The following is a 20,240-nucleotide window of genomic DNA, read 5'->3' as shown; positions in this document are numbered from 1 at the left end:
CCACCTTCCCCTCAACCTCTCCAGATGGGTGTTGCCCAGGGCTCTACCCTGCCAGCTCCTCCTCTTGCCCTTGCTCTTTCTCCTCATTTCCAACACGTGCTCCCGAGGGACTGTGTCTAGTCCCTGGCTTTAGCCACCACCCACTAGTGTGGTGACTCCAGCCTGCATCTCTAGTCCTTGTACCTCCCCTGAACTCCAGACCTTTGGAGGTAGCCGTCTCCTGGACATGTCCTGCCAGAAATGCAGGGGCCCATCAGGCATGATGTGAACACCTGGAGTCGTGCCCCCTCCCCAGAGGCAGCCCAGCATGGACCTTCACCAGGGCCCGGCACACACCAGTCGGCGCAATTGTCTCCCACTAGCCCCTCCTTTACCCTCCCTGCCCACAGTGTCTCCATGTCAGATCAGTGCTGCCACTAAACTCTCCCTGGAACCCGTCCCCTCCTCTCCACTCCTTCCAACCCCCCTCTCCCCACCAGGCCCTCAGTGGCTTTTACTCCCTCAGGACCCTGTCCCTCCTCCAGCCCCCACACTGCTACCCCCCTCCCCTCTCCTGCTTCCCCTCCCTTCCCTCTGATTAGCCCTCGACCCACGCTCAGCCAACTCCTTTCCCTCAGACTCTAACTGGGCCCAGCCTCTGGGACTCTGCCTTCTCCTAGCTCCCACCCTGACTCTCCCCTCCCTTCTCAGACAGGCTTCTGGAAAGACTCATCTGCACGCTCCCTCCACTTGCTGTTTCTCCATCAGCCCACCATCCTCTGGCCTCAGCCCGCCTGCTCACCACAGCCAGGTGCCCCCGCCAGGCGCCTCTCCCCTCTCCTGTGAGACACAGGGGACACTGGCTCTTTGGATGCCTCTGGGGGGCGGCATTGCTGCTAACCGCTCCCTCCCCCTGGGGCCCCACTGCCCATTTCCTCCTGCCTTCCTGTCTGCACCCCTCCCCCTCCTGGTGGCTGCTCTCTGCCACCCCTCCTCTCCATCACCTGTCATCACTCACCTCTTGCTGCACACTCACATGCCCCCAAGAATTCTCTCACCCACTCCCACAGCGGCGGAGTCTTACAGGCCGAGGGGACTCCCGCACCTGATTCCCCACCGCAGCTCTCCGGTCTGCGCTCCAGATCTTTATATCCAGCTGCCCACAGGACACTCCCTCTGGGTGAATCACAAGCACCTCAAACTTAGCACGTCTGATACCACTCCCCTGGCAGACCGGCACCCCCTCCATGCCCCTCATTGTAAAACTGGTGTCACCATCTACCAAGGTGACCGAGCTAATAGCACCTCAGTCACCTCTGACTCCTCCTCCTTCTCCTCCACACTCTGCATGCAGCCTCCAAGTTCTGAGGGTCGGCCACCCTAGACACCGCCCAGGTTTGTGGTCTTTCTTCAAGCCTGCCTCCACTGCCACGGTCAAGCTTCCACATAGTCCCCTCCTAGTTACCTGACGCTCTTGCCTTCAGTCTTGCCTTGGTTTGTTTTAACGGGTCCCCTCATAGCCTGCTCCTGACAGAGATGGAATGGCTCACCTGCTTCTCCATCCCCTGAAGGACTCCTGGCTTGGCTCCAGGCCCCGCCACAGGCTGCCCTCTTCCTCTACCCCTGATGCCACCACCCCCGGCTTCAGCCAACCCCACCACCTGTGTTCCCTGAATGCACGCCGCCTCATTTTGCTTGCAAAGTCTTTCCCACCCTTCAGAGCCAAAGAGCAGGTATCTTGTTTGGGCCGGTGCCTCCTCCAGGCTCCCATGGAGCCTGCTGCCCCGCTGCTCCATGGCACATTGTCTGATGGCCCACAGGTCTACAGGCTCTGAGCTCTTTCAAAAAGAGCCTGGATCCTATCCACTCATCCATTTTTGTCTCCCCCAGGCTAGCCGAGCCAAGTAGCTAAGTGGTGGGTGATTGATAGGTGCTTGGATGAACCCTCCCTCCACGTGACTGTTTGTTTACTGGTTCGCAGTTCCTCCAGGGCAGAAATCTTTGCAGCATCCACCTGGCTGCAGTGCCAGACATATTTATTACAAGAGAGAATGAGGTACCAAGGTGGTGGTCCCACCCTTCTCCAGGGTTTGCAAGAGTAGCTTACATACTTTGGGCTTCTGTCAATCATAAGATTTAGTCCTTATCTATCTTTTAGCGAGCAAGCCTGGGGAACAGAGGGGCGCTCCTGGAACGCAGAGGCAAGTCTGCTGGGGAGAGTGTTGGGGGCTCAGCGTTGCCTCTCCCCACTTCGGGCAGGGGTTTGTAGCCTCATGACCAGTGGAGGATTTCGGGTTCAGGGACCAGCAGGCTCCAGGAAGGGAGTGCGGTGCGGGGAGAGCCTCTCATGTCCCGGGACCTGTAGCCTCGGTGCCAGGAAGTGGATTGGGGAGGGGAGGGAGGACTGGGCGGCCCGCAGGGGCAGGGGGCGGGGAGGCACCAGGGCTCCCGCCCTTCGCCCGCCCGGCGGGCCTCCCCGCCCCTCCTGGCCGCTTATTAGCCGGGCTGAGGGGAAGGCGCCCTCACTGCCCGCTGCTCGCCGTCGCTCCTCGAGTCCTAACTCCATGGCGCTCCTCCTGCGGCTGCTGCCCCTTGCCTTGGCGCTGGCCCTGGGCCCCGGCAACACCCTGGCGGGCCCCGCCAAGTCGCCCTACCAGCTGGTGCTGCAGCACAGCCGGCTCCGGGGCCGACAGCACGGGTAAGCCGGCCGGCCGCCTGCCGGGGTGGCTTTGGGACAGGCTGGGGGCGCCGGGGCAAAGCCCGCGGAGTGGGGCGCTCCCTCCTCGGGACCAGTCTGCATGAAAGAGTGGAGAGAGGGAGGGGACGGTGGAGGGAAACCCGGTCGCCGAAGCTTTGTAGAGGAAGGAGGTGGGAGAGTGGACCAGCGACCCCAGACTCGGGCCAAAAACATGAGACTACCCAACCCCAGCTTTCTGCTTCTCCAACCGGCAACAGGAGAAAAGGGGAGTTGGCGGCTCTGCCCAGAGTCACCGTGGGAAGTTGGCCGGACAGAGAGGAAGCCCACTCAATGGCACATGTGTTCCAGTCCAGCCAGGTCCTTGTCCAACATCTCCAGGCGTGACCCTGGAGACACGCAAGTTGGTAGCATCCAAAGCCGCAGGTTCCTGGCCTGGCTCCGTGCCCACCACCTGGCACCAGACAGCTCTCTGTGCACAGCTGGGATAGTGAGGCAGTAGCTCCCCTGTGGGATGAAGAGCAAGAGAATTCCATGGCCCCCACCCATTGCACAGATGGGGAAACTGAGGCCGGAGGGGACACAGCACTTTCCCAGGACTGGGATCCCTCTTAAAACCACAGCTATGTTTGTAAATTTGGGACGTTATCATCGCAGACATTCCTTAGGGGTATATCTGCATAAGATGTGTTGGCCTTAGAAGGCAAACCCAGGCAGAGGGTCTGACCTGGTAAGGACCCTGGCAGACCCAGGCAGAGGTGAGCAGTGTTTCTGCATCCCGCACTGGGCCAACCTGCTCACACAGAGCCCAGCTGTACCTGCCCGGTTGCCCCAGCTCCTTTCCCACCACCAGGTATGACTGCATGTGGGTGGAGTCCTGCATCTGCCCAAATGCTGCTGGGTCCAGGCGTTCTCGCCCAGGGAGGTCCAGACCACCTGGTGACCAGGGACATCTGTGCTCAGATCAAAACTCACTGTTAGGGGTGATTAGAGGTGACTTCATAGGACTTTACAAAGCCTTGGCTCCCACCCCCAGGACTGCTGCAGGATTCGGGGTCGTGCCCTTATTATCTCTATGTCCTTACACCCTCATCTGGACTTTCAGGTGCCCAGGCCTGCAGGGAGGGAGAAGGCTGGGAGTAAGTCTGACTACTCTGCAGAGTGGAGTAAAGCCAGGCCAGGCCACAGACCCAGTGCCCTCCTAGGAGGAGGAGAACACCAGGGAGGGATGTCCTGAGGTCTTTAGGGAAGGGGGAGTATCACCTTTGAGTCGGGCTGGTACTGGAGGGTGAGGGGACAGGTCAGAAAGATGAGGGGCTCATGTGGCATTAAAGCCCAAATGGGAGCAACTGGCATTTTTGCTGTCTCTGCCTGGCTCACCTTTGTCCGTCTGCCTTTCTTGCAAATGACGTGTGTTACAGTTTCTGCCTGGAGGTTAGTGTTCCTTTGCACCTTAGCCAGGAAGTACAAGCCTCCTAGGGTCCCCTGTAGCCCTGTCACCTAGACTGGTGTCTGCACACCCCAGTGAAACCTCCCCGAAGGTGTCAGTCTCTATAGCAAACTCCTTCTGGTCAGAGCACAGAAGATAGGAACCAGCCTGAAAACAGGTGTTGTTTGAATGCAAATGATCTTTGTTATGCATTGCGGGTATTAGACCGACTTTCCACCTCCCTCCCCAACACCCCTGCAGGCTAGCCCTGCTGATTCGCTTCTGTGTGCCGTTGGCCCGTTGTTGGAGAGGCCTGCGGTGATCTATGATGGATGGGCAGAGCGGTCTAAGAAGGCACATGTGCACACCCCCCACCCAGGGAAGTCTGGGTGCTCAGGCAGACGAGCCGTGGCAAAATGGTTGCAGGCGCAATTGCGTTCCCTCTGATCTAACTGTCCCTGAAATGCCACAGGGCTGCCTGCCTGACACAGGGGTGTGGTGCCCTGTACAAAACAGATAACCTTGGTCAGGCTCCAGCCCTTCGTTCAAAGTGAAAAGGGAAGAGAAAGCTCTCTGCTGTCTTAAGGAAGTGCAGAGGGCTCCAAGATGGGCCTGCTGGTGTGCAGCCCGCCATCTCCCAGCACCGCGGTTGCAGCCTCGGCGGCTCGTGGCCCCACTTCGCAGGTGGGGAAAGCACAGCTCAGTGAGACGGCATGGCTGGGCGTAGACCGAGAAGGAACGCTGTCGGGAGATTAGTGATGACGACGTGGTCGCTCCACTCCCACTGTATCTGGGTTGCCATAGGAAAGGCAAAAATAATACTGAAAGAGAAGTAAAAATGCAGCTACACTTCCGAACAGCACCCACTGAAACTGGACTGAATTTCCTGAGGCACTCGCTTTTCAAATCCAAGTCGAGCAGCAGAGCCACTGTGCTAGAGGCAGAAGACCCAGAAATGGTTTGCTCGATTCATCAACTGCTTTGTACCTGCGGCCCAACCCTGTCCCCCTGCTGTGAGAGGGGGGCGGGTCACAGTGCCCCAGCCCCTGCTCCTGTCTCAGATGGAAGCAGCTGAGGGAACTCCTCCGAGGAGTGTTGGAGCCACATTCAGAAGAGACCGGCTGAAGGTTTGCCACACGCCCATGGGAGCTGCAGGGAGTTCGGCAGAAATTGTTTCCTGCTTGGTCAGAAAGAAGAGTGGAAGGCTGTGCACCTAGGGCTGGAGCGTGGCCAGCAGGAACTCCCCAGGGGTTGGCTGGGGACTGCTGCAGCCTATGAGTCACAGACAGCAGCGAACAGAAGCAAGGTAGCTTCTTGTTAGAATCCTCTGGGAGTTTGTGGGCATTGGGCCACACCGAGTCACCACTAAGGGGACCTGGGCTCTGCTTCCGGCCAGCCTGGCTTCCCTCTCCAGCCCTAACCGCTCTGGCCTTCAGGGTCCTACACAAACTCAGCGATATTTACCATGCCTCTTTGTCCCACTCACCTTTGCCTGCTGAACCACTGGGCAAGAAGTGACAGCCACGTGGGCAGAGAAATAAAGAGTCAGCCTGCTCTGTCACCTGATAACCTGGGGACAGCAGGTATAGGTGTCCTGCATTATCAGTGTCTTCCTGAAAAATGCTACGCACATCAAATGATGCCTGTTGGTTGCATTTTACGGTAACAGGAGTTGGTGTGAAAGAACGACACCTGGACTTCTCTGGCACGGGGCTTGTGTGAAAGCCCTTAGCCTCTTTGCTTTGCTTTCCCCTGACTTGGAATTCAGCCACATGGACTGCCTGCCCCCAGCCCAGGACGAACCCCTCCCTGGGGTCACTACGTTGTCCAGGCAGGTGCGGGGCAGGACTCAGTGCACCAGGATGAAACACACGAAAGCAGAGCCCCACAGCTCTGGGAGAGAAGGCTTCTCAGCCCAACCCCACGGCATGTGCCCCCGGCTTTTCCACAGAGTTCCTGAGGGTCCTTCTGAACTGGGTGGTCCTGGGAGCGGTATTTTCATTCTGTTCAAGCTCTTTCCTGAGATGCTCCTTCTCTCCGGCTCAGCGCTAGGCCTCACCTAGAATAGACGAGAATGAGGCAGAGCACCTGCCCTGAGGTTCTTTGGGAGGTAGTGGGGGAGACGGACACACCCTGGTCAGTTCTAGGATTCTGTTTAGTGCCCAGGGTCAAACAGAGGCTGTCTCCCAGGTCTGAGGTAGACAGTGTCACCTGGGGCACCAGAAGGTTTCCTGGGGGAGGTAGGACACGAGCCAGGGCTAAGTATGAATGACAGAGTCCAGTGGGAGAGCGTCTCATAGAAGGTCCCGCCAGCAGCTGGCTGTGCCCTCTTGTTTCTAAGGTGGCAGTGGGGTAGCTATGTGTGGGAACCAGGTGGCTGGTCTGGGGGCGCAGGGTGTGCCCATGTGTGTGGAGCTGCCTGGGAGGTGAGGGGCCTGGGCCTCGGCCCGCCCTCCTGAAGGCGTGCACTGGAACGGCCACTTGGAGCCTGTGGGCGTCTGGCCCAGTGTGGGGCGGAGAAGCAAAGGAAGACTGGGGGCTTCCCAGAAAGTTGCTTCATTTACTTAGCAAATGTACAACTTCTACTTAGCTAGTTATCTCACTTAGTGACATGCAAGCTAAAACTTTTAAGATGCTTTTACTTCCACTTGCCAAATGTCCATGCCAGAGAAGGATGCTCACATGAGGAAATGATGTCCCTCCCTGTGTCAGATACTTTGGCAGTTTTTAGTTTGGAGGGGAACTTCCAGGAGGGTGATGGGAATCTAGGTCAGGAGGATTGACGTCTGCCCAAGCCACCCTCTGGTACCAAGACTGAAAAGACTGTATCTTCTACACATCTAGAATGTTCCAGCATGCCAGAAGGGCCGCTGGGAGGGAAGGACATGGAGGTGGGTGGACGCAGGGTCATCTTGTTCACGCCACTGTGTTGTTTGCAGCCCCAATGTGTGTGCGGTGCAGAAGCTCATTGGCACCAACAAGAAGTACTTCACCAACTGCAAGCAGTGGTACCAGAGGAAGATCTGTGGCAAGTCAACGTGAGTATGCGTGACCACCCAAGACTACCAGGTGCCCAGGAGGCTCGGCTCCATGCCCACCCACTGCAGGGACCCTCGGGCCTGGGCCGGCCTCTGGAAGGCAAGGCTGCCTCCGGAGCCGTGCGGATGCCTGTGCAGACACGCCAGGAAGCTGTGTGCCTGGGAGTGGCGGTGTTAGTAAGCTGGCCAGTTTTGTTTTGCATTTTTAAGGCTCCTGATGAGACTTGGTTGCATTTTTCAGGGCTGATTTGAGATTACAAGAAGCATGAAATGTGGTGTGCGTGTGTGTGTGTGTGTGTGTGAATTTTTTTATGTTATATTTCAATTTTTGTTTCTTAAGTGTATTTTATTGATTATGCTATTACAGTTTTCCCAATTTTCCCCCCATTCCCCCTCCCCCTGCATTCCCCAACCTTCCAACATTCCTCCCTCCTTAGTTCATGTCCATGGGTCGAACATATAAGTTCTTTGACTTCTTTGTTTCCTATACTATCCTTAACCTCTCCCCATCTATTTTATGCCTACCAATTATGTTTCTTATTCCCTGTACCTTTTCCCTCCATTCTTCCCCTCTCCTTCCCCACTGAAAACCCTCCATGTGAGGTCCATTTCTCAGATTCCGTTCCTGTTGTCCATTCCTGTTGTAGTTGTTCGCTTAGTTTTTATTTTCATTGTGGGGTTGGTTTTTTTTTTAGGTTTAGTTGTTGACAGTTGTGAGTTTGTTGTGATTTTACTGTTCATAGTTTTTGATCTTCTTCAATTTCTTAGATAAGCCCCTTTAACATTTCATATAATAAGGGCTTGGTGATGATGAACTCCTTCTGGTGTTTTTTATTTGTGGAGACCTGGCCCCCAACCCAGGCATGCGCCCTGACTGGGAATCAAACCAGTGACCCTTTTGGTTTGCAGGCCTGTGCTCAGTCCACTGAGCCACACCAGCCAGGGCTGATGAACTTCTTTAACTTGACCTTATCTGGGAAGCACTTTATCTGCCCTTCCATTCTAAATGAAAGCTTTGCTGGATAGAGCAGTCTTGGATGTAGGTCTTTGGGTTTCATGACTTGGAATACTTCTTTCCAGCCCCTTCTTGCCTGTAAGGTCTCTTTCAAGAAATCAGCTGACAGTGTGATGGGAAGGCTTTTGTAAGTGACTGTCCCCTTATCTCTTGCTGCTTTTAAGATTCTCTCCTTATCTTTAATCTTAGGTAGCTTAATGATGATGTGCCTTGGTGTGCTGCTCCTTGGGTCCAACTTTTTTAGGACTCTCTGGGCTTCCTGGACTTCCTGGAAGTCTACTTCCTTCGCCAGTTTGAGGAAGTTTTCCTTCATTATTTGTTCAAATAAGGTTTCAATTACTTGCTCTTTCTCTTCTCCTTCTGACATTCCTATGATTTGGATGTTGGAACATTTAAAGTGGTCTCAAAGGTTCCCAAGCCTCTCCTCATTTTTTTTTGAATTTTTGTTTCTTCATTCTGTTCTGGTTAGATGTTTATTCCTTTTGTTCCAAATTGTTGATTGAGTCTCGGTTTCCTTCCCTTCACTGTTGGTTCCCTGTATATTTTGCTTTATTTTACTTTGGGTATCTTTCATTTCTCCCTTCATTTTGTGACCGAGCTCAATCAATTCTGTGAGCATCCTGACTACCAGTGTTTTGAACTCTGCATCAGATTGGCTATCTCCTCGTTGTTGAACTCTTTTTCTGGAGTTTTGATGTGTTCTTTTATTTGGGCCATATTTCTTTGTCTCAGCACACCAGTCTGGTTGACTGCTTCTTTAATTCCTTGGTTGTCCGAGTTTCCATGCAGTTTGATTTTCTGGCGTTTCTGGTTGTTTATTGTTTTTAGATTGTTTGTTATCCTCCTTTTGGTTGTTTGGGGAAGTGAAGGGTTTCTACCTACGCCTCCTTCTTGGCTGGAGCTCCTTGAATTTCTTAATCCTCATTAAATGATACAAATATTATCATGGAGGAGAAGTGGGCAGCCTGCAGCTCTGGGAAGGGCCCCCTGGTGAGCTGATCCTCCAGGCCTGCTGTGCAGTGCTCAGGAGATGCCCCAGAACCGCTCGAGAGAGCCCAGACATGTGCACGTTACCAGTCAGTGCAGCATTTGAAGAACAGAGGCTGCAACTCCCTCATTCAAACCCCGACTCTGCCTCTTCCCTGGGCAAGTCGCTTCACCTTGGAGCCCTCCGTTACCTCATCTGTAAGATGGAAATAGCAACAGGATGGACTCACAGGACTGTTAGGAGGACGGAATGAAGTAGTGCACACGAGAGGCTACCTGCCATTCTCAGTACCAGCAGGCCTTGAAAATCTAGGCCAGGTAAACAGAGGTGAGAGTGCCAGGGAGTGTGGGCCCGTGGGGTGTGGGCCAGCGTGGTCACGGCGGGGCTCGGCGGCGTCTCCGCTGGCGAGCAGGGAGGCACGCTCTCCCGGCCACCTGCTGCCTGGCCAGAACAGGGCGGTGTGCATGTTCTAACAGAAGCCAGTGGAAACCTGATCTGTTTGGGCACCAACCATCAGCAGATATTGGAGCTGGCTCCTTCCCACAGACAGCAGCGTGTGCTGTGTGAAGCCTCCTGAGCCTCTTGGGAGGGCCTGCCCCCCCCCCCCCCCCNCCCCCCCCCCCCCCCCCCCGCCCATCTGCATCACAGGAGGGTTCTGAGGCTCCATGCTACTGCCTTGGACAGTTCCCGAGTTAGGGATTTTTAAAGGTATTGCTTTTGAGCAGATATATCCTTCAGTTGCATAACCAACTAAAGGAAGGTAAAATGCTCTTTCTTTAAAATGTATATGGAAATAAACCCTCCAACTGTGATCCTTATTATGTTAGTCAATTACCCATCCTAGTATGCATCAGGAGAAGTTAGGGATCGTGGCAGAGGTGGGGAGAGACCAGCAGCTCCCAGGGAGCCTGTCAAGGGCAGGTGCGTGACCGCTGGCTCCCTACATGCCCAAGCCCAGCTTCCAAGGTAAAGGTTGACTGAGCTAAGAGGACACACCTCCGGGTTCATGAACAAACACCCAGGGATAGTTCCCCTTGCTATGGACAAAAGAGATTATGCAGGCTCTGGACCACAGACCATTTCACAGTGCTCAAGTTAAAAAGAAAAGAAAAGAATATACCCTGGCTGGATGGCTCAGTTGGTTAGAGGATTGTCCTATACACCAAAAGGATGCAAGTTCGATTCCCAGTCAGGGCAAATACCTAGGTTGTGGGTTCGATCCCCAGTCGGAGAACATACGGGAGGCAACCAATCAATGTTTCTCTCTCACGTTGATGTTTGTCTTTCTCTGTTCCTTCTTCTCTCTGTCAAATTAATAAACATACCCTCTGATAAGGATTTTAAAAAAGAATACCTTTAGTACTCTGATTTTTCCCATGTGCAAACATTATGCACTCACATAAAGCAATTACCTAAACACCTAGCCAGGCCCCATGTAATTGCTTCTTGGAAGGGGACCAAAGCGTCAGTGCCGAACAGGCAGAGAACCCTGGGCTTCAAAAAGCTCTACTTTTGTGTTAGTACCTTTGTCTTTCCCTAAAAATGAGACCTGCTTGTGGTGTCAAGCTGGCAATGGAGTGGCCCTGGCCATGTGTCCCAGGGGGCTCTGTGTGTAGGACTGTGCCCAAGCAGTGACAGTAGATTGGAGACGTGCCCCAGTAGTTCCCAGTGGACAGTGCTGTTGACCATGAGCCATCCTGGCTCATTGGTTCTTGTCCCTGCATCCGTCTCCCTCTGTGTGCTAGGACACAGCACAGGCAGCACAGTGGTGTGCTGGCAGATGTCCTGGTGACCCCGTCCTCCCCTCCAGGCAGGCCTGGCTTTGAGAGCGTGGTCATGTCACGGTGCACCCCCTCACACCAGTGCGTGCAGGGCATCCCGGGCACCGGGAGCAGGAACGGATGGGTGGCGTGCAGGTGCGGAAAGTGCAGTGTGCAGGGGAGTCAGGCAGAGCCCAGTGCCCGGGCCCAGCCGTCGCCCCGGCCTTAGGGAGCCAGAGGAGGCGATAGGCACATTCAACTCTTCAGGGTGGCCGTTGCTTTGGGCAGCTTCAAAAGTGGAAATGAGGTTAAAAAAAACATGGGGTGAAGCAAAACTTCATGATCTGGAACAAGAGGGTCACTTCCTAGAACACCATGTGCGTGTGAGGGAGGCGGAGCTGAGTTGGTGGAGGTCCAGGGAACCCGGGAGGGAGGAGGGAAGCAGCTGACTGTTGTCCCAGGAGAGCTGAGGAAGAGCTGAGGAAGAGCAGCCTCGCCACTCACTGCTGTGCCCGGGACCGAGAGCCACGTGGGAGCCGCCATCCGACCCCCGGAATTTTGTGCCGAGCGTGGCCAGGACGGCAAGGGGAGAGAGCTGTGCTGGCTGGCGTCATGTCACACCGGTGGGAATGGGTCCCTGCTCACCTTTGTCTGGGTGAGGACCAGACTGGGCAGCGGGGAGCATGCGGTGGTTGGAGGACTCTCCGTGCTGGGCTGCCTTGGGCAGTGGGAACTCTCTCAGCAAGTCTCCAGGGAAGAGGCTGGAGCAGAAGTGTACGTTGTCACAGGGAAGGGGCAGCACAGGACACCAAGAGCCCAAGACCAAGGAGAACTTGAAAGCAGTCCAGAGACACCAAGCAGGGGTAGGAGGCATGTGTGTGTGAAGACTTTGTAGTGTCAGGTCAGAGACCCAGGAGCCTGGAGCCACCTCCATGGAGGGAGGGAGGGGACACACCACACTTAGCACTCCCCTCAGGCATCCTCCCTGCATTGTCCTGGGACAATAACTTCTCTGCTTTCCTTAAAAGAGAAGAACTGGAGTCTTTGATGCTGTTTGTCAAGCCAACGTGTGGACTTTATTACCAGAAGAGGTTACCAGTAGGCCTCTATTTAGGAACTTGAGTGAACCTTAGGACTTGGAAATTTCAGGTAGCTTTCATTGCAGACCCTAAGGGGCACCAGAGAGGTCCAGTAGCTAAGGAGACAAAGAGAACTGAGAGTGAGCAGCATCCCACTCCGGTTTTAGGCCCCAGTCGGGTCGGCCACCAGGACCTTTGTACACGCAGCAGCTTGAGTGACAGCGCAGGAAACTGTGGTCTGGAGCTTCCCTGCCTCCCGACGGGCCTCCTTCGTGTGAACCCCAGTGAGAGGGAGGCCTAGTTCACAGCCAAGTCAGAGCTGACTTCTCCGTTGCAGGAGCTCAGATGTCATAAACGTGGCACCCCGAGGCCAGCGGGAGCTGGCAGGTTGGAGTGGCAGCTGTCCATTCCAGAAGTCGTGAAGTTGCTTTGCCAGCAACGCGTTCCATGAGCACAGTAGCCCTCCTCCGGAGCCAAGCTGAACTGGCAGGACACTCCCCTTTCAAGGAGCAAGGGCGCTTTGCCCCAGGCTGAAATATCGGTGCTGCTCCAGCTCTGCAGCAGCGCTTCGAAATCTGCCTCTTACCACAGCCCCCGCTGGAGGTTGAGCTGTTGTGGCAGCTGGCAGGGCCGTTTCCAGGAGATCGCATTCCGGCGGGGCAGCAGGGGGCATCCCCGTGAGGCTGCAGAAGAGCCTCCTTGTCCTCCCGTCCCTGTGTCCCACAACTTTGGTCCCAAGAGGGGAAAGCAGAGGAGGGGGAGAAGCCATACAGGGAAGCCAGGCCCACACCAGCACCTCCTGTTCTGTTTCATATTCACTGCCCTGCCTGCTGGGACCCGTGAGTAATCTGCCCCGGAACAGCTGAGATTTGACACCCAACACCAATAGCTCACCAAACCTCTCTATTGCGCAGGGCTTCCCCAGGGTTCTGTCCCATTCTGCAAACTCCTAGGCAACAGCTTAGCTGACGTGGAATTTTGTTCTGTTGAGCGTTTTCACAAATCCATGTACCATATGGGGCAAGGCCCTGTGGTGGATCCCTACACATGTCCACGCCCTGATCTGTGAACCTGCAAACATGTCCCTTTCAAGGAAAGAGAAACTTTGCAGGTGTGATTAAGTCAAGGGTCTTGAGGGGGTTACCCAGCATTATTGGGTGAGTCCAGCATAATTGTGAGGGTTCTTATGAGCAGGAGGCGGGAGGGTCGGAGTCAGAGAAGGGCATGGCAGTGAACACTGAATTAGATAGGACCCATGCGGCCAGGAGCCCAGAAGCCCAGGGCAGCCTCTGGAAGCTGGAAAAGATAAAGGATAGATTCGGCCCTGGAGGCTCCTGAAGGGGTGCAGCCTTTGACTTTAGCCTCGCAAGGCCAGTTTCCGGCTCCAGGCTTGTGAGTTCATAAATGTGTGTTGTTTTGAGCTGAACGGTGCAGATCTGTTACAGCAACAACGAGGAACTAAAGCAGCCCTATCGAGTGCATTATATAGATGCGCTGTGGGAGATTTATGACCATGTCATTGATTCATGGTCTCACGTAGGGCATTACTTTTAGTGAAAGTATTAACTTCAATGTCAAAGTTTATACCTGGAGTGTTAAAAGAAGCTCAACAATTGAGTACTCAGTAAATACCAAGATCTATTAAGTGACTTTCCTGTGTGAGCTCCTTCAGTTCTCACAATTACCGGATCACATCAGTCTGGCCATCAGCCCATTTACAGAGGGGAAGACTGAGACTCAGAAGGCCTTAGCAACCTACTGATCAGCGGGGGAGGTCTGCTGCCCTGTTCCAAGGCCCTGGAAAAATGAAGCCTAGCGGCTAATGTCTGTGAGCAGCCCTGTCGGGCCTGGGCGAACGGCCCCGATCGCTGTCTATAGCCCTATGACCTGTGGCTTTGGGCCCCAGGGAGACAGCCTTCTCAGGGTCAGCAGAGGCCACGTGGCCCAGAGTCACCAACCTTCTCCCAGTTGCTCCCTCCCAGTCTGCTGTCTTTCTGATGGCCGGCTATGAGCGGCCTCCCCAACACCCCTGGTGAGATGGTGAAGGACCTGGGAACAGAGGCGGCACAGTCAGCATCCAGGAGCCCCCAAAATGCCCTCACACTGCACACAGATTGCCACCAGAGAACATGACTCCATTTTCTGAAGACAGCCTCATCACTAACCAAGCTGCGCCCTGGTGACTGGGGAGTGGTGGGGTCTTTGGGGAGGGACAGTCGGTTAGAAAGCCCACTTTCACTAGCGGGCTCAACATTTTAGTCCTCTGCTGGGCAGCTCGAGAAAGCTCAGCTGTTTCCCAGGCCAGCAGTGCAGAGAATGGACCACGGCAGGCCGCCCGTCTGCAGGCGCACTGACTGTCTAGACAGCGTGGGTCTGCGTTTGCACTGCGATTCCTCTCGGAAATCATGACTCGCTGAACGGTTTGCCTTCTGTCGCAGGAAACCGGCTCTCGGGCTCTGCTCCTTGCTCCACCTCCATCCAAGGTCTGGTTCATCTCTAGGGTATTTACAGCCACAGTAGCCAGCCAGGAGCATGAAGCATACCTGGGCAAGAGTGACTGTTTTAACTGATTATATTAACGCCTTGAGAAATTATTTGGGGAGAGAAACACCAAAAGTTCTCTCAATTAACTCATGAGTTGAAAATCTGGGGGGGACTGGAGGGGGAGCTTTGGAGCCTCTCGGTTCTCAGACCCTGGATCCACTCTCTTGCTTTACCCTCCCACAGTGGCCCCCCTAAGTCTTCTCTCATTTTCTTCCTCAAGTGGCTCTCCAGCCAGGGAAGCCGAGAGGTCTCTGTGCCCCCCTCCAGGACATGCTTTTTCTGACCCGAGGTTTTTCCTTACTGGACTGTGTCAGGCCGAGGAGAGCCAGACGCCTTCATTGAAACCGCTTTTGCTGATGGGATTTGATTCAAAGACCAACAAGTTGGTCCTCTCCACACAGGGAAGCCCAGGAACTGGGGAGACACAGATGGGGGCTCCCCATGGCCTCCATCCTTGGCTGCCTTCATCCTAGAGGGATGGCATCAGGCCTGTGACCCTGTGGCTGACCCTGTGGCTGACCCTGGCTCCGGCTCCCTACAGCACGGGCATTCTCCCTGGGGCCAGGGCTACAGAACCGAGAGCTTGCCAGGAAGATTTGGTCGAGATTGTCTCAACGTCTGTCTTCTCAGTCTTCAGTTCCCAGCTGCTCTCTGCTGCTCCGGGCCATGCACACAGGGTCCAAGGACAGTGGGTGTGGTTGGGGCAGGGGCAGCAGGGAACCGCCCACTGTGGCAGCATCTCAGCCCATAGGGCTGCCAGGCTCAGGCTGAGAGGCTGGGCTTCCCCCTGCTCACCTGGAGAGCGCAGGGGGGGGGGGGCGCGGGGTGGACGGACTGGGCAGCAGGAGGGCAGGGGAGGGAGAGGTCAGCAGGGCAGGAGGAGTGGGAGGAAGCTTCCTGGCAGAGGGTGGGGAGGAAGCCTTCAGCTGGGGGGCTGAGCCCCTTGGGGGGGAGCGTGCTGGGGACACAGGTACGGCAGGCAAGCCCGCCTGGAGAGGCACAGGGAATGCTGACAAGGGGTGGCTGTGGTCACACTGGAGAAAACACCTGTGACCTTTCGCTGTCGAACTCTGCAGATCCGCCTGCTCACCCCTGTACATGCACGGTCCACATAACTGTGGAAGGGATTGGACTTGCTGAGGTCTGGGAGGAGTCCTGGGTCTGCCCTTCCCCAGCTGTGAGCCTCGGAGCCCCCTTGTCCCTCGGAGCCCTTGCAGCTTTCTGGCTCCCTGGAAGTGTCCCTCCTTGCGAGACTTTTCTCTCAGATCTGCTCCTGCTCCCCACCCTCCGTGTCTCCTGTGTCATTCTGACCACTTCCCCTCCCCCACCACACACACATATTTGGCCACAGGAAGCAGTGTACACTTGGGGGTTGACTTTCCTTTGTCCTCAGTGAAATCCTGGTGAGGCCACCTGGGCTGTGGAGCTCTCTCGTGGTTTTGGGGGGTGAGACCCAGGTGCTCACGCCCTGGAAGAAGAGTCTTCTATGACTCCCGTGGCTCTGCAGGGCTGGCGTGGCCGGGGGCTTTGAGGTGCTGTGGGTGTAGCATGCACCTGTACAGAGGTCCCCAGAAATAAGAAAGGCTTGCAGAGAAGACCCGCCATCCATCTGTGCTTCTCCAACTTCATGGAATGTCACCCAGGCACTTTTGGGAAAAAAACTAAGCTTCGGGAGACTTGACTTAATCCCCCCCTCCCTACCCCAGTCTCAGAACCCTGGTATTTGTCAAGGAAAGCCTGGGATCCCACACGTGGGTGCCCGTCCCCTCGTCCTGTGGGCTGAAGTCTTGGACTGAAGGCTTGGCGCCGTCCCTGGGTTTAGCTGGGAGAGGCTGGCCCTCTCCTCCTTTGAGAGTTTCTCTGCCCCGGGAAATGACCCCTTTGACCAGAATTCTGAGTATGAGGTGGGAAGGGACCTTAGAGGTCATCTACTTCAATTTACAGATTGAAGTCAATCCTTAAAGTCAACCGACTTTTACTGTGGTTTTCGAAGATAAATGTGTGGGGTGGTCAATGAGAGCAGCAGCCTGTGTAGCCCGTACAGGCACAGGGATGGGCGGTTCGCAAGGACGGATGGAGGAGGGCTGGGGGTCAGGGGCACTGGAGAGGCAGGAAGGTGGAGAGGGCAGGACAGAGAGTGTGTGGGGCTTGTCACTCCTCAGCCAAGCCCTGGGGTCCGGGGGCGTGTTTCTGCCAAAGACACAGTAGCTCCCCGGCTGCGGAACAGTTGGATCACAGACCAACAGGGCTTCCCTGAGGCGATTCCCAGGCGACGGTCAGCAAGAGCAGTGTCTGGGCTCCCCCTCTGCTCCCCCAGTGCAAAGCCCTTCTTCCCCACCCGCCTGCCCCTTCTGGTGATGTCATTAAATTGCCCTGCGGTGAGCAGCTCCATGTAAAACCCGTAAAACCTGCTGCAATTAAAGTCTGAGTTCTCTTCTGTCCCCAGGGGCATCTCCGTGTGTAAGAAAGGAAGGGGAGGACGTGGCTGTTTGCATCTGGTTTCTGGGCTGCTGAGGAGGGGCCTCAGGGGGCGGGGGGCGGGGCAGTAAAGGGCAAAGGGGCCAAATGGGTGGTGACAGAAGATGATTTGACTTGAGGTGGTGGGTACACAGTGCGATATACAGATCACGTATCGTAGAATTGTGCACTTGAAACCTTTGTGACTATCACCCCCAACAGATTTAATTTAAGACAGATTTTTTAGAGAGAGAACACCTACTTCCTTGCAGTGACATTTGAAATCCTTGGGGCTTCCTCAGAACGTGGGGTTAGCTGAAGCTGGGTGTGTCAGACGTCCAGAAGGAGGTCATGCTCCATGGTGGATGGGTCTGAGTTAGAAGAAGAGAAATTTGTGAGTTTCTCTGCCAAACGATTTCAAAGTTACAACTGAATGCCAACCGGCTCATTCCTGCAAGCACACAGACCAGCAAACTGGCAACGTCGGTTGCCTCCCAGAGGGTGGGTGGGGTTGTTGGGGGTCGGGGTGCGCGGGGAACACTTTACTGTGTAGTCCTTTGCATATTTTCCATTTGAAACCATACAAATGTTTTCATTGATTAAAATTTTGTTTTTAATTTTAAAAAATTTAAAAACGCCTTGATAAAAGGAGCTTTGTTTTCATTTTCAGTTTTTTAAATCTGTAACCTTCATTATATTTTTTCCATTACCACTTGGTCCTCCTGTACAGCCCTCCCCCAAGCTGAGAAAAACTCGATCAGGGGCACACCACCCTCCTTGGTCGCTAAATCTGAGAGCTAGAAGCACAGGAGTGATTGAACCCAGCAATATCACCCGTTATACAGATTACGTTGCACAGATGAGGAAACCGAGACCCAGAGGACAAGGCTTGGAGGGTCCTGGGTAGTGAATGGCAGACTCAGAGCCAGGGCAGGTCTGGGGCTCTTTCCAGCCCTCCCTGCTGCCTCTCCGGGACACTAACTACTGGGTCCCCAGGGACTACATCAGAGATAAGTTCTCGATGTGTTTTTCGAATCCCACTGTTGAACATGCATGCCACCGCTGTCCCCAACCATTTCCCAGCTGGCAGCCGTCGGGAACGTTCCACAAAGTGGAGGAGGAGTGACAAGCTGCTTGCCAGTGAAAGGCACAAGCGTGGTGTAGTGGACGATCCCCGGGAGCAGGGCGTTCTACCTGCCACCCCCTTGTTGGTGGAGGCTGTTCTTCTCGGGGGACGGGGGCGGGGGGAGGACTATTGCCACGAGCAGGAGGAGGCCCTGCCTAATGCTGCCTGTGTGTGTCTCACTGCAGAGTCATCAGCTACGAGTGCTGTCCTGGGTACGAAAAGGTCCCGGGGGAGAAGGGCTGTCCCGCAGGTGAGTGAGCCAGGCCTTGCCTGTCGGTGCAGATGGAGGGCAGTGGTGGGGAGGAATGAGCACCCACATAAAAGGCAGCAGCATCTGTGTGGGACCCGAGGGGTGAGGCTGGGTGGACCTGCTAGAGAGCAGACAGGACAGGCGTGGTCTCTGGCTGGGCTGGGAACACCAAGCCACCCCTACCTTGCTTGGTGGAAACCCAACCCATTGGAGAGAGCTGCAGACCAGGTGGGCTTAGCCCCAGGCAACAGAGGATGCCACCAATGGCCACCTGAGGCCAAGGACTGCGTGGCACCTGTGAATGTCAGTGGAGCCTCCCTGTTAGTCCCCATGCACACCAGGGACTGTGCAGAGGAGATGTTTTATAAACTTTGAAATATTTGCTATTTTATTAGTTGAGAATGTGAGACCAAGACTTAAAAGGAAGGGGGCCAATTAGGTAGGTGCCAGGGTCACCAGGGGGTATGGTTGGCACCCCTGGGCCATGGTCTACCTCGCCTAAGTGGAAGGACAAGTGGAGATGTGGAATGGGAAAGGAGTGTGACCACAGAAGGGGGGAGCCCAGCCTCTGCACCCAAGGGCCACGCCCCGGACCCAAACAGTAGGCTCGCTGTGTGAGGGAAGGACCCCTCAGCTGCCGTAGACACACGAAGGGCCACAAAGACTTGTGTGTGTTCTCTCAGTCTAGGAACGAGTCTCAACAACCGATAAGCCTGAAAGCCTGGTCGGTAACACTTCTGGCGTGCATTCCTGCCTGCATCATCTCAACGCTTGGGGCCTAAGGCTTTGCTGTGATATGGTTAAAATGATTAAAAATTACCAATTGGTCCAGTTCCAGTAGGGAGGCAATAGACCGAGTTATTTTAAGAAGCTTTAGACCCCTACCAGCAGGCCGTCTCCAGCCCTTTCCACGGCTCCTTCCTACAGAAGTGCCATCCCCCCTCTGTGACAGAAAAGGGTGTGGCCCGGGGGGTGGCAGCCTCACAGCCCACCCCCACTCTGTCCTCTGCCCCTGCAGCCCTACCACTTTCAAACCTTTATGAGACCTTGGGGGTTGTTGGATCGACCACCACTCAACTGTACACAGACCGCACTGAGAAGCTGAGGCCCGAGATGGAGGGGCCCGGCAGCTTCACCATCTTTGCCCCCAGCAATGACGCCTGGGCTTCGTTACCAGCTGTGAGTCCACCTCCTTCTGTGGGGTTGGGGCTCTTACTGGGGACTGCCTTACACCCCAGGGGGCGGGCATGAAGGGCGAGACTACGCAGGGATTTCCCACTGTCTCAGGAAACAAGCCAGGGACCTCCAGCTAAAGCAGACCTCACCAGGTTCTTCCAATTGGAGAGGTGACCCCAGTGTCTTCTGAGGAGAGGCCCTGGCAGAGTGGGGGCCCTGGACCACCGGAGCTACAGAGCATCTTGGCCTGGGTAGCAATGGCCTGTCTCTTGAACCTGGGGTCCGCAGCCCCCTAAGCACCGCACTGCCCTCTCCCCAGGAAGTTCTGGACTCCCTGGTGAGCAACGTCAATATCGAGCTGCTGAACGCCCTCCGCTACCACATGGTGAACAGACGTGTCCTGACGGACGAGCTGAAACACGGCCTGGCTCTCACCTCCATGTACCAGAACTCCGACATCCAGATCCACCACTATCCCAACGGGGTAGGCATCCCCACGGCCCGGCACTGCCGGGGCCCCCGGGGCTGCCACTGGAGCTGTGGTCCCGCAGGGGCATAAGCTGCAGGCGTCCCTGAGGCCCCTGCCCCTTCTCCTCCGGCTCTCTAGTCCCACAGCTTGTAGGCCCCACGTGCTGCGCCGGGTCTTCCCTGCCTGGGCCTTCCAGACAGTGCTTCCGTGAGCTAACTTTGAGTCTTCGCCACTT

General features: G+C 55.4%; 1 protein-coding gene across 2 annotated transcripts in view; it reads left to right on the top strand.

Moving 5' to 3' along the window:
• Positions 1–2,482: 2,482 nt before the first annotated feature.
• Positions 2,483–20,240, top strand: part of TGFBI (transforming growth factor beta induced) — a 33,127-nt gene continuing 15,369 nt past the window's right edge. The window contains exons 1-5 of one of the 2 annotated variants that reach the window (XR_005068440.1): positions 2,483–2,677; positions 7,043–7,141; positions 18,296–18,360; positions 19,379–19,539; positions 19,856–20,020. Coding sequence is in view for 1 of the 2 variants with exons in the window: in XM_037059483.1 (XP_036915378.1) it covers positions 2,544–2,677; positions 7,043–7,141; positions 18,296–18,360; positions 19,379–19,539; positions 19,856–20,020 (624 nt within the window). In the remaining variant the exon portion in view is untranslated. The remainder of the gene's footprint in view (positions 2,678–7,042; positions 7,142–18,295; positions 18,361–19,378; positions 19,540–19,855; positions 20,021–20,240) is intronic. The other variant, XM_037059483.1, reaches the window with a different exon arrangement.

Source organism: Sturnira hondurensis, unplaced genomic scaffold, assembly GCF_014824575.4.
Source record: "Sturnira hondurensis isolate 20B ecotype Veracruz unplaced genomic scaffold, ASM1482457v3 Scaffold0011178, whole genome shotgun sequence".
Lineage (NCBI taxonomy): Eukaryota > Metazoa > Chordata > Mammalia > Chiroptera > Phyllostomidae > Sturnira > Sturnira hondurensis.
This window is presented reverse-complemented; position numbering and strand designations above follow the sequence as displayed.